This window comes from Chinchilla lanigera, unplaced genomic scaffold, assembly GCF_000276665.1.
Source record: "Chinchilla lanigera isolate Chin_1 unplaced genomic scaffold, ChiLan1.0 scaffold00106, whole genome shotgun sequence".
In the NCBI taxonomy this organism is placed as follows: domain Eukaryota; kingdom Metazoa; phylum Chordata; class Mammalia; order Rodentia; family Chinchillidae; genus Chinchilla; species Chinchilla lanigera.
In genome coordinates, this window is record NW_004955507.1 from 4,591,907 (window position 1) to 4,605,249 (window position 13,343).

Consider the following 13,343-nt stretch of genomic DNA (forward strand, 5'->3'; position numbering starts at 1 on the left):
TTTTCTGGGAAGCTTTGGGGGCGTTGATGAAACTCAGACTTTTGTGGTTCTGTTTCATCTCAGATGAAATAACCAAGTCCTATCCTATGTGTTTTGTTGGTAAGGAGGCTCTTGAATTCAACTGATAAAGTTTGAGCAGGGTTCCAAGCAGGAAAAATAATCTAAAGCTACTTTATGAATGAGGCCCTTGAACCAATGCAATATCCTCTTGTGGTTTTCACTGCTAGATGAGTATCGGTGTTGCTGTTTTAGAGGCTTGTTCTGTGAATGCTGGTCACCTCCAAGAGGACACTTTCCTGAGTATGAAGAGCCAATGTGGAGAAGTAGTGGTTTGTGTAGTATGGATCTCCATATGCAGTAAGAAATGTAAATCACTCTCCAACTCACTTCTACATGCTCTCAGAGAAGAAAGGGAAATCACACCATTGCTTAAGGTTTAAAATGTTGCAGGGCTAGTAAAGAGATGCAATGTATCAATCTATAGCCCTGCATGTCCAAGAAACCAGAACTGGATATCTGTGGTAGATTATCCCCACTGAATTTAGCTGTTACTTCTATAGCCCCACCTTAACTGTAGTTGAATTGACTGTATAAACTAATTGGTATGCTGTCTCATATTTTCTAGTTTTCCCATCCTTACTCAGCAGTAATAGATAATAAATGTTTGTCAAATGACAGTACTAAATATTTTTGTTAATATCTTAATAACTGAAGCAAAAGCATAGAAAAGAAGATGAAGAACAAAAAGTAATTTTGAATTTAATCAGGGTAAGCAAAAGCTGGCAACTCAGTAGTTCTCATTTATAGTCGCAAACTAGAATCACTTGGGAGCTTTAAAAAATACCAACACTTGAAATCATCTATGCCTGAACTGTATTAGAATCTATGGGGCAGGTTCCGGGGCATGGTTATTTTTTAAAAGCTCCCTAGGTGACTGCAATGTGCAGCCTGGCTTGAGACCCCCTGCTGTAATGCAGAAAGGCTACAAGGGCAGTGAACTCTAGACGGCAGATCTTCTCTAGTCACATCTGAAGTAAGTAAAATAGTGTGCTCTGCTCAGTCTTCCAGTGGTTAAAACCAAATCATAAATAAAATAAGCAGAGCTTAATAATAGTTGAAAAGTGCGTGACTGAGGTAATGACTGAGAGATTTTAAAAAATTATAGTGTAATGAATTTAAATAAGAATTTTGAAATAATTAAGCTTACTTGGTCTACTTCTATTTAAAAAGGGCTTTTCTATTTATATAAACAAGCAGCCACTATAATAGAGTTAGAAAAAAAACCATATTTTGTTCTTAAGGTCACTTATTAGAGACTTAATTGTTTGTTACTAAAGGTCATAACCAGAATTACCATACCCTTAATATTTGCAAATATTATATCTAAGATGAAATAACCTTAAATTCGTCATGTGGTGGCATTCACAAAAAAGGCTTCCAACCCACAAAAGGAATTTCTTTCTTTCCTCTCTCAAGTTTCCTTTTTCCCTTTCTCCCGCCCTCTTTGATGTCTTATTACTATTTTTAGGTCAGTTTGGATGGTTTTGGTGAACTGATGAGGTTAGCTAAGATGTAACTCTTCTCATTCTGGAACTGACCTTGCTCTTCTTCATTTGGAGGTTGCTTCAAGAATGGCACACTATGTTCCTAAGTTCAGACATAGTGAGGCTATAATTACTTGTACCTAATTTATTTAGGGTTTCACACAATTTCCCGTCAGTGAAACCCTTCTGTGATCTGTCAGTATTGCAATCTGGGAACAATATAAATGACTGGTAATAGAGTGAGATTTTCAACCGTTGTTCACAGTGATTAACATAATGTGCTGTCATTAGCACTTTGATGTGACGCTCACGGTTTCCAGTGCTTGTTGATCCATTTATAAATACCAAATGAAGGGGTGAGAGCTGGTACTACGGCCTGGTTGCTGCCTTAATTGCCTTCACTGGTAAAGGTTGGCAGTGTCTTCTCTGGAGGGAAATAAAGTGTAATTTTTGATTTGCCTTTAACCATTTGCCGTCAATTCCTCCCAAGTATAAAAATCATAGCCTTCCTTTTTATTCTTCTAATTTTGTAACAATTTAACTTTCAGAAAACCTATTTCTCATATTTTAGTCATTATTACTTCATTTCCAAATGTCTTCACATATATGATCTCACCACAGTTATGTTCAGGTTGTCAATGATAAGTGTTAGAGCTTACAGAATTTTATATTTTACAAAGTAACTTTATAAATAATAAATTAACATTTATTGAGTACTATGTGATAAAAGATACCTGTACACTGGTTTATTTAATCATTTCCAACAATCCTCTGAGATAGATACCTTATTATCTCCATTTTGTAGAAAAGGTAATTTTTTACTGAGCTTTAGCAGTAAATCCTAGGAAATGTAGCCAGTGAATAGTACAGCTGGGTTTAAAACGTTGGTAAGTCTGATTCCAGATCTAGCGCCTTTAAGCAGCATGTTCAAGCACTTTCTGTTCTCCAGCCCCAGCATAGCTAGCCCTATTTACAGAGAAGGAAATGAAGACTCATGTGACTAAAACATTATGGCACTACGGTTTGAACTTACATCTTCTGATTTCAGGTCCAGAGCTCTTTTTACTCCTCAAGGCAGCTGTAATCAGGATGAGCAGCTGTAACTGCTAATGGGTTGCTAACATACTGGGTACACTGCTCAGATTTCTAAATAAACAAACGACAACAACTGGTGGTAAAAAAAATTCAGAGGAGACCCTTGCCTGGCCAGATGGCACAGAGCACAACTCAGATGTGAGAAGTCAGGATAGAGGCACAGAAGAGGAAAGAAGTAAGTCATGTCTACTGGGCATGCAGCCCAAGTGCCTTGGCCACTGACGTGGAGCCAGCCTGAGTCTCAGTGATTGATCCTGCAGCCAAGGATGCCCTTCTCTCAGCAGCCACAGGTCCCCACAAAGGAAGGCTGCACATGGAGAAGTCTTTGTCAGGGCCCCTAATGACAGGATTGGGTTTCACATCACAACTAGCCTAAATAGGTACACTCTTCTTCTTTCATCTTCCTGATGGCTCCCACGGGAAAGAAAAGAAAGAGGGGGAAAAAAGCTACACCAAAGAACAGGTCACAGGCTAGCTTGGCAGGCTTTTGTACCTCCCCCACCATACCACCTCTAGGTTTGTAGTTTGGGAATTCTTTAATTTTCGCACACCCTGTGTGGCCGCTGGACGGCAATGGAAAAAACCTTTCCTAAATAATTTCTCATAATTCATCCACCATGACTTATTGAAAAATAATCCTTACATATATTTGCACATGTTGCTGCCTGTGTTTAGAAGCTCCTTCCCGGACCCAAACTCTCTTTGCTATGGCTAACTTGCTCTCCTGAAAGATCCTGCTTGGCATTGTTTCCTTCAAAAAAATCTTTCTTGAGATTCCATGCTGCCTTCCATTCCATTTGGCTTCTCTATTCCTCTTGTACCCTTTTAAAGTGCTTCTCTCAGACCCCTTGTTAATGTAGCTGTCTCCCCATCTATGCTGCAAGCTCCTTAAGGGCAGAAATGGTGCCTGTGGTGTCTAGCATAATGTCTAGCATGCAGGATGCATGTAATAAGTGTCAATGAATGAATAAATTATGGATGATAAATGAATGAGACTGAAGTAAGATTTGCTTAGTGATTTAAAGCACTTAATCTTTCCAGCACACTTTTTCTTTCAAAATAGTCTTCATGCTTTCAGATTTTAAAATTGATATTGCTTATTTTAGGTTTACATACCAAGCATCCACAAAGAATGAAATAAAAACTGCCTATACTCCCACTATCTAAAAAAAACCCACTTCTAACATTTATAGTCTTTTACAATAATTTTCTATATGTACATACAAAAAAGAACCTTACTGTCATAACTAATTTTATCAAGGACAGTAATAGTATCTTTTGGAGGTAGTCAGAAAAGGCATTTTTGTCCTTACTTAAGCCATGTAAAACTGGAGCCCCAAGATACACATAAAACTATAGCAGAGCTAAGAATAGAATTCACAAATTTTGTTATAGTCCTAGGCTCCTGTTGCTTCCTATAAGGCTTCCTGATTAGGTGGTGTCTTTCTCACATCAACCCAACATCAGTAGGACATGGGTTTGCAACGGGGTGTTCTTACTGAGGAAAGGGACAGCTTCATGCTTATCCTGTGTCCACACCATGATTATTCAGTCTCTAACATTTTGAAGAGAAACAAGAATGGAGCATTTAGAATTTTATCCCAGGATCTTGTGATAGTCTAACCTACAACTATGAGCCAGACAAGCAATAGTAAGAGTCAGAGCATCTTTCCAAAGGCCGGATGACCTCTCACGAGTGATGGACTGACTTGGAACACGTTGCTTTGGAAGCTGCAATGCTAGGTTCAATCTTACTATAGATTAGTGAACTGTGCTCCAACACATGACCAATGACTGTATTCCAGAAAAATATATACAGAAGTTCCTCAGTAGATATGCACTGGACTGAACTGAATATTTATTATTATTCATCAGGGATAATAGGCCAAAAAGAATGCTTACAGCAAATATCTGCATCCCTATGGCTAATGGAGAAAAGGTAATACAATGTAATCTAGGTTTTTATTTTACTATAAATAGAGGATTAAATTGTAATTCTGCAAACACACACCAGACTATTAACTCTGCAAATGAAGGGATCATATCTTAGTTACGTAAGTATCCATACAATGTCTACCACAAACACAGGCATATTTGAGGTGTTGATGTTTTTTGAGTTGAATTATATTTATGTGAAGACTCCTTTTGCTAGGAATAGGACTGAAGATGTTGACTAGCAATTCACCATTCCTTTCTCTGAAAGCTCTATAAATCAAGCTCTTAGAAAAGCAGCTGGTTAAATCCTAAAACCCTGTATGAGGCAAAATGCCCACAGCTGGTGGGGTCTGGACTACGTCCACTGCATGTGCAGATCTCTTCTGCGCAAACATCGCTGACTCCCAGGGGAGCGCATGACTGACTGGCTGTGCAGATTCACATGTCCCTTGTTTCCCAATGACCACAGGGTGGGCTCAGGGGAAAGAAGTGCAAGTTGAGTGATGAAGCACAGTTGAACTAAATGTTCTCTTCTTCCCCGGATGAGGAAAGTCTCACAACAGGAAGAGGGCTGGCACTTTCTGGAGGAATAATCATAAAGAACAGGGATCCACTTGAAAATGGTACAGTTCTGAGCATAGGTTTCTCTTTTTTCCCCTTTTCCCTTTAACTACTTTTTTTCTTAGAGAAGGTTTAGGTCCTCAGCAAAATTGAGCAGACTGCATAGAGGTGCCCTGTATTTTCCATACTCCTATATTTATACAGTCTGCTCCATTATCAACATCCCCTACTAGAATGCTACTTTTAATGAACTTGTACAGACACATGAACACCAAAAGTCCACAGTTCATTAGTTCTGTAGTAGAGTTTTCTGGTAGTGATATTCATTCTACATGGCTGGACAAATGTACAGTGATAATAGGGACCCACCATTGTAATGGGCTGGAGCTACAGGAATGGCCCTGCCATAGCTGAGCTGGAATGCCACAGGCAAGGATAGAAGGTCAGAAGGCAGGGGGAGGGGTAATATGGGATACGGCTTGAAGGCTGATTAGGCCAAGCTGCTCACTTTTTCTAAATTTATCCATGAGCACTAACAAAATAAAAACAAGAGTTTGCTAAGAACATCCTTCCCTGAAATGAGCTAAGCAGGGTTTGAAGAAATTGGAATAGAAAATACTGATTTTTTTCCTCTGAGGCAACCAAACTCACTAATCCCCTAAACTGTTAACAAATTCTCATGACAGTTTAATCACGGTGTGAATTCTACAAATTTTTATTGGCAGTGTTTGCTTATCAATTGCACAATTCTCTGTAGTGGCAACAAATATGATTCCCAGGTCTGTCTCCATTCGACCTTCCAGGGGCTTGCTGACAATGTCTGTCAGATTGGTACACTGCTAGCCTTGTAAATTCTTTCCAGGGGAGACTTAGGACAACTCCCAGCTGCAATTGCTCTACTTCTAAGGTGCAGAGTTTATTACCCCAAAGAAAGAAGAAAGGTGGCTACATTTTTAAGTGCTTTTACATATAGTTTCTTTATTGGACTTGATGTTTTCAGAAATATAGCTATTTGAGCCTTTGTATTAACTTAGTAGAACTTATTTTAGCTTCCTATGGACTTCTTTGAGCCCGGCTGCCACAGTTATCTACTGCCATAATTTTAAAAGAAGCCATTGGCAGTAATTCTCATTGTGGGAGAACAAAGACATGAAAACTTTGTTCTTTAACTTATACATGGCCAAAAAAAACTATGAAAAGGATTGACAAGGAAGCTAGGTTTGTCCAGCTCTGCAAATGAAGTCTGTCTAGTTATCCAGAACATTTTTTTCTAGTATGTTTCCTGCGCTGCATTTCCCCCGAAGGCCCAATTTTACCTCCAGGTAAAATTTGCCTTAAGGCACAAAGACCTAAGAGGGTACTGAAAGAAACAGTGTGGTACAATGAAGGGAAAATAGGATTTAGAGCTGGAAAACCCAGACAGTTCCAGCTCTTACTGCTTGGCTGGCCTTGGATGTTCACTTAATAACCTAGAGTTTTAGTTTCTTTTCAGCAGCATACATTTAAAAAAGGTTTATTTATCTCACCGGGTTTTCTTCAGAGCAGTTATGACAAATGATAATTACCTTGTTCATATGTTTACTTATTTCCCACATCTCAGTACAACACACTACATCAGCAATGGTGAAACCTTTTAGAGCTCTCAATGATACAAACAGCCCTCTGGGGCACGCGTGCCACACATTCGCCACCACTGCACTGCATCATAAGCTCCAAGCATTCTCCAGGCAACTTATTCTGGTCACGTAGTGGCCCATTGCCAAGAAGAGCAATAAACCCATAGATGTGATCAAGAAGAGTGAATAAAACTTCAATGAAGGAAAGAAGAAAAGAAAGGAAAAGGAAGAGAAAGGGCATAGGGAAGGGGGAACAGCTTTTGCAGCTTTGTTGATGTACCATTTATAAAAAAAATGGCTTCTAAATTATCTTCATTATTATTAAAAAGTGATAACATTTGACGCATTGATTATGTTAATGTGATCTTTTTAAAATGTAAGTTAGATCATGTTACTTCCCTGATGAAAGCCATCCCCTGGCTTTTCATACTAAGTACAAAAGCTGAACTGCCTGGCAAGTTCTGATCCCTGCCTACCTCACTTTCAACCAGTCTTCTCCTGCCCTGCCACACCCTAGTCCTTCTGGTGTTCTTGTTTCCACGGACAGCCAAGCTTGTTCCTCCCCTGGGGCCTTTGTGTCAGCCTCTCGTTCTGTGAAATCTGCACAGCTGGTTTCTTATTGCCTTTGGGCTCCTGGTTTCCTGTCACCTTCTCCCAGAAACCCTTCCTGTACGGCCACTCTGCAGAAGCACTGAACAGTACTCTAATATCTATTTACTCATTTATGTATTAGTAGCCCCCTCCTCAGGGCCTGCTGTTCAACAATTTATACTTATTTCAAATAGACTGTGTAATTTTATAGTTGTTTAATGCTTACACTTTATACTTTTCAAATTATTTTGTTTCAACAAATATATGAGGTAAGACAAAAGAAAACAAAATGCTGTAATTCCAAACTGAAAACTTCTATGCCGCCGTTTCCCACCCCAGCCCTACATATATACAAGAGAGGTATTTTTGTTTTGTGAATGAAAGCAACAGTGTCGGTTAGTTTTATTTTTTTGGGGGGGGGAGGGGGTTTGGTTTTTCTCCGGTACCAGGAACCGAACTCACGACCTTGCGCTTGCCAGGCAAGTGCTTTTGCCGCTGAGCTAAATCCCCAGCCCCTAATTCTTTTTTTTTTTTTTTTTGGTTTTTCTCCGGTACCAGGAACTGAACTCACGACCTTGCGCTTGCCAGGCAGGCGAGTGCCGGTTAGTTTTAATGTTTATGATTTAAGTAGAGTCTTGGAGTCATGTATCCCCAGTGGTACAATAATTACTATGTACTCTAACCTATAGAGGTTATTTTGAGACATGGAAGCAAACGGGCTGTTGGGAACCAAGATGTTTCTTGCTCTGGGCTTTGAGGCCTCCTGGCGCTGGGTTTGGAAGGTGGACGGAGTGGCTAGAGAAAGGCAAAAGGAAGCAAGGGGCAGAAAACATTCACTGTTACGGTTTTTTTCCCTATGGGCCCCTAGACCAAGGCACAGGAAGAGGGTTGAAGGCTGTCGCTATCTTCCCTCTTTCTTGCCATAATCTAGGCTCAGTTCCTCATTAATGGGGCGGAACTAGATCATCTCGAAGGGGAACCCCCACTGTGAATTTCTATGAGTTATTTAGAGGAGTCTGACCTTATGTTATGACTATGATGTCTGTGTAAAAGGATTACCCACATAGCTTCCCTGAACTCTGTGGGGTTTCTCTGATTGGCCAATAGGTCACTAGTCAGATCCAGAATTCTGCTTTTGCCATTCTATTTTATTTTCCCTGTTCCTTTACTTTCCTAGAGAAATTAGTGCTATGAATAAATCCTACCCTGTCACACCGGGATCAACATCTAACTGTAAGTGTACTTCAGCCACTCCCTAAGAGATGGACTTTTACTATATATGATCTTGGTTAATACTTCCCATCTGCTTTCTTTCTTTCTGTCTTTCTTTTTTTTTTTTAAGAGTAGGAAGAATTTATTGAGAGAAAGAAAGCTTCTGTCTGAGAGGGACAGAAAGGGCCTGGAAAGTGGGTTACCCCCCCATCTGCTTTCAACATGTTGCATTTGACATTAACTAATGTCTCCTATTAGCATTAAAAGAAAACAGTCTGGAAAAATTCACTCTCAAGCAGAGTTCAAACACTCCACAAGTAGATTTGGAATTTCAGTTGCACAAGTTTTATTAAAATAATAGTAATAAATATATAAATATATAAATGTATATTAATACATTTATATGTATATGTGTACATGTAGGTGTGTGTGTATATGTGTGTGTGTTTATGCGTGTAAGGCAAAATTCTGTAAAATGGGTCAAAGGAATAAAGACAAGAAGGCATCTGTTGGATTTCTTTTTTTTTTCTAAGACCAGAATATATTTACTGGGGAAAGAAAGCTGTCTGAGAGATAGCAGGGGTCCTGAGTGAGTGGCCCAGGACCCTGCCTTTTCTAGGGATTTTACAGAGCAAAACCACGAGGTGAGACGGGTCCAAGGTGGGGGAAAAAATGGGAAATCACAAGGCGGCCATGTGATGGGACAAAACTATGGTCAACCAATAAGATTACAAGCATAATTGCTCAGGTAATATTGATTATATTGGGATCAAATGGGGAAGCAAGTCACATGAAATATAACAGGGGCTTTTCTGGAAGGGGTGGGTCAGTTGCTCTTCCTGGCTTTCCCACGATGATGGATACCTATTTAGAATAGCATTCACTGTTGTTTATCCTTGGGGGAAGTATGTGGGTGAATTCATTTCATCTTTTGTCTTGAGGTCTGGCCCTCAGCGGAGGTGTCTCTGTCTCCCCACAGTTGCAATGTATTCCATCTTCTGCACTGGCTCCTTTGAGGATCTAGCCCTGTCTGACTGCCTATAATATTTTTATCTAATTTAGCGGCCTATAACAGGGCCCAACCTCCCCAAAGAAGTACCCCAAACTGCCATGAGGGAGCAATGGGTGATGACTGATCTGGTTTCTTCTGGATTTCTTAAATTAACTGGCAATGGTAAAAGGAGAAATAGTCTCCTAGTGTAAAGGCATGATCAAAAGAACTGAATGATATGGAAAATGAGTTGGAAATCTCTGTCCCACTTACTGGTAATGGGTTAAAGTTCTGGTCCACCAGATGATTGTATCCATGGTCAAAAAATGAGTGCCGTATCACAACATCAATGCCCTGATTGGCCAGCATTCCTAAAGTATTCAGCCATCTAAAAAGTGAGGGAAGAAAGCTCTATCAGTACATTTTAAAAATAGCATATGACAAGCTCTACTTATCTTAGGCACACAGTATATGTATATACCAACAATCCACCATCAAACTTACCTAAAATTTTAAGGGAGAAAATTATTTTAAGTGTTGAATGTGCAGATATAAGAGATTTCAAAGATGATCAAATCTAACTGCTTTACAGGAAGAAAGAAACTAAGGTCAGGCAGAGTAAAGTGAGTTAACACATAATTATATATGTAAGCCCCTCTATTTAGCAACATCTGTATAATGCAAATCCACATCTTAGCACTTTTATATGCAAAAAATCCCATTTGTTCACTCATTATTTATTTAGGAACATTAATTAATCAATAATAAAATGCAAGGCATTTTTCTGTTTTGCGTATACAAACAGAAATGCTGAGTGATTGTGCAAGTCAGAAAGAACTGGGCATGCAAATACCTGTATATCTAACATTTTCAAGAACAGTATCGAATGGTGGTGGACACCTGTAATCACAACACTTTGGGAGGCTGAAGCCTGAGGATCACAATTTCCAGCCCCGTTTGGGAAACTTGGCGACTTAGTGAGACGTCATCTCAAAATGAAAAATAAGAGCAGCACTGGGGATATAGCACAGAACAAAGACCCTCAGCTCAGTCTTTAGTACCACAATAAACAAAAACAAAAACAAAATCTTATTTAGGATCTCTACAGAGCCTAACACTATGGTTTGCATAGACTAAGTGGTAAACAAATAAACATCAATTAATCCGATTTTTTGCTAGTGTACGAGCAGTTTTTGAAGAAACTCTGAAGTGAAAGGAAAGAATATGCATCCTTCCCTGCAAACCCACAGCTCTCTACTCACATCTAGAATCTAGAGCACTCAAAAATGACCATGGCCAGGACCATTGCTTTGTTTTTTTTTTTTTTTTCCGGTACTGGGAATCGAACTCATGACCTTGCACTTGCTAGGCAGGTGCTGTGCCACTGAACTAAATCCCCAGCCCCTGACCATTGCTATAGAATGGTTAAAATTGAAGTTATATTTATCTTCCTCCTATAATAATAAGCCTGAAGGGAAAGGAAATTAGTCTTTTAAGACTACCTTCTATGCTCATGTAGAGAATAAAGTTGGTAAAATGACCCATATATCCTAGCAAGGATGCTATCCCAGCCACTATTTTTCCATTCCACAAATGTTTATTTAATATCTAATATGTGCCAGGCACTGCTAAATGTTCTGTGCCACACAATATTAGACGCTAAAAATACAGAGATGGACTCAAGGTATGACTATGAGTTACACTGACTCATCTTCATTGCATTTGACAGATTCCATTTGCAAAGATAATCTATTTGGCTAGCCTGATTTGTCCTTCACAGTTTTATTAAAGAAGCTATCTCAATGGAGGAGAAGTGCATCTGTATAATTAGGAATAGCTGTTGGTAGCAAAACATATTTCTGAGGCAAAGCTACATTTCTTAGAAGGGCATCGCTCAGCCAAAAGCCACGACAGTAGCAGTACACTGAGTCAGGAGTTTGCCTTCTGTCACATGACACAGGCCAGCCAGGCAAAGCCCTTTATGCTTCTGGCTAACTTATGACTATAAATTCATTTACTCATCTCTCCCAAACTCCTGTGCATACTATTGTCAAAACAAAAGTTTTAAAACAGGTCAGACTATATATCTCTTGTCTCCTAAAATCTTCAGTGGTTTTCCATGATTATGGAACATAGCCTTTTTTCATCCGGCTGATTTTTAGGACCTTTCATGGTATGGTGGTAAATGCTCTCCTCCAGTCTCAGCTCTCATTACATCCCTGCGTACAACAAGGCCTTAGTCACATTTACCATTGCCCTCTCCGCTGTGCCTTTGCCCATAATGTTTCTTTGGTCTGCAATATCTCCCTCTGTCATCTCTACCACTCTCCACCTATTGAAACTAGAGTAATTCTTTTATGGTCTACTCAAATGCCACTACTTTCATGGAGCCTTTCCTCATATGGAAGGACCATTTGAATGAGATATTGTCAATCACAGTGGTGAGGAGGCAAGACTCTGGAGCAGGCTGTCTGGCTTGGATCTGAGTTCTGCCACTAATTAAATGAATGATCTTGGGTGAATTACTTCAATTCTTTGAATTCCTTTAAATGTAACATGAAATTAATAATAGTATCTATTTCACTACCTTACTATTAAAACAAGAGCATTGATTTCATTGATTGTTAAATTATTAAATACATATAAAGCACTTTAGACAGTGCTTGGTAAATGGTAAACAATAGATAAAGTATTATTATGAGATACTTATCTTCAGCAGTTTACAGTGTAGTTAGCTTTTATCCTAGGTCCTCCAGATACACATTTCTGGAGGGGAAAAGTCTTGTGTTGTTATCCATCTTCCAAATTTATGGTAAAAATTGATAAGATAATGTATGTTGTTTAAATTGCAGACTTGTTAAATAAAATTCTTCCTTTTATTATTTTTACTGCTACTCTTCCTCTTCTCTTTGCTCTGATGGCCATGTCTGATTTTTAGGATGTAGAGAAGGCACTAATAACTTGTTAGGTGGTTGAAATTTTTACAGATGAACAGTTGATGAACTTTTGAAGAGAAACAAACTTTGCCCTGCAGTGGGCAGCATAACCACCATGTCAGTTTCACTGTCTTTCTTTCCTGAAAGTCTCTGGGAGGGAAACTGCAAACGTCACTTACAAGAATCCTGCAGCGTAGGAATCTGATAGATTATTTGTGCCTCCAGCTGAGGTGGTCACTACACCTTCAAGCCAAATCTTCTTTCCTGGAGTGTATGTATTAACCACCTGTGCATATGATAAAAGCAGAAAGGGATAATGAGATTTTAAAAGATATTCCCAAGTGGGAAGCAATATGCATTCTCTAAAGGAAATGTTTCCGATTTCCTGCTCCCAAGTAGTCATGATTTGTGCTTTTTCTCAGGATGATGCACCCTAGAGTGAACTGTTGCATGCGCACGCACACACAGACACACAGATGGATACACACACACACACACACACACACACACACACACTGATAGATGTCCACTTGCAGAAAGTATCACTTTTTCCCCAAGTAAATCCAAGTGACAATGTGATAGAATGAGTGCATATTCTAGGATGTAAGGTAATTTTAGGGATGCAACAATCTTCACTGGAAACCAGAAATCATGTTTTTCAAATTAGAAAGTATTGAGAGTTTTTTCAGTTCTCTATTATGGTACTTTATGATAATTTAATGCATCAAAAGTCATGAATTATGATAGAGTAGAGAACAAATATTTTGGAGAGATACTTTATAATAAGCACAGCATCTATATTGCAACCATATTTTGAAAATAACTGCAGTAATAGTAAAAAGAAGTCATTGACCCACAGGTC

General features: G+C 39.1%; 1 protein-coding gene across 1 annotated transcript in view; it reads right to left on the reverse strand.

Annotated features, from left to right (window-relative positions):
• The window catches only part of Hpse2 (heparanase 2 (inactive)), a 763,300-nt gene that overhangs the window by 149,230 nt on the left and 600,727 nt on the right, over positions 1 to 13,343 (reverse strand). The window contains exons 8-9 of the mRNA XM_005407665.2: positions 12,661 to 12,767; positions 9,819 to 9,933 (exon numbers count right to left, since the gene is read on the reverse strand). Of these exons, the coding sequence (XP_005407722.1) occupies positions 9,819 to 9,933; positions 12,661 to 12,767 (222 nt within the window). The remainder of the gene's footprint in view (positions 1 to 9,818; positions 9,934 to 12,660; positions 12,768 to 13,343) is intronic.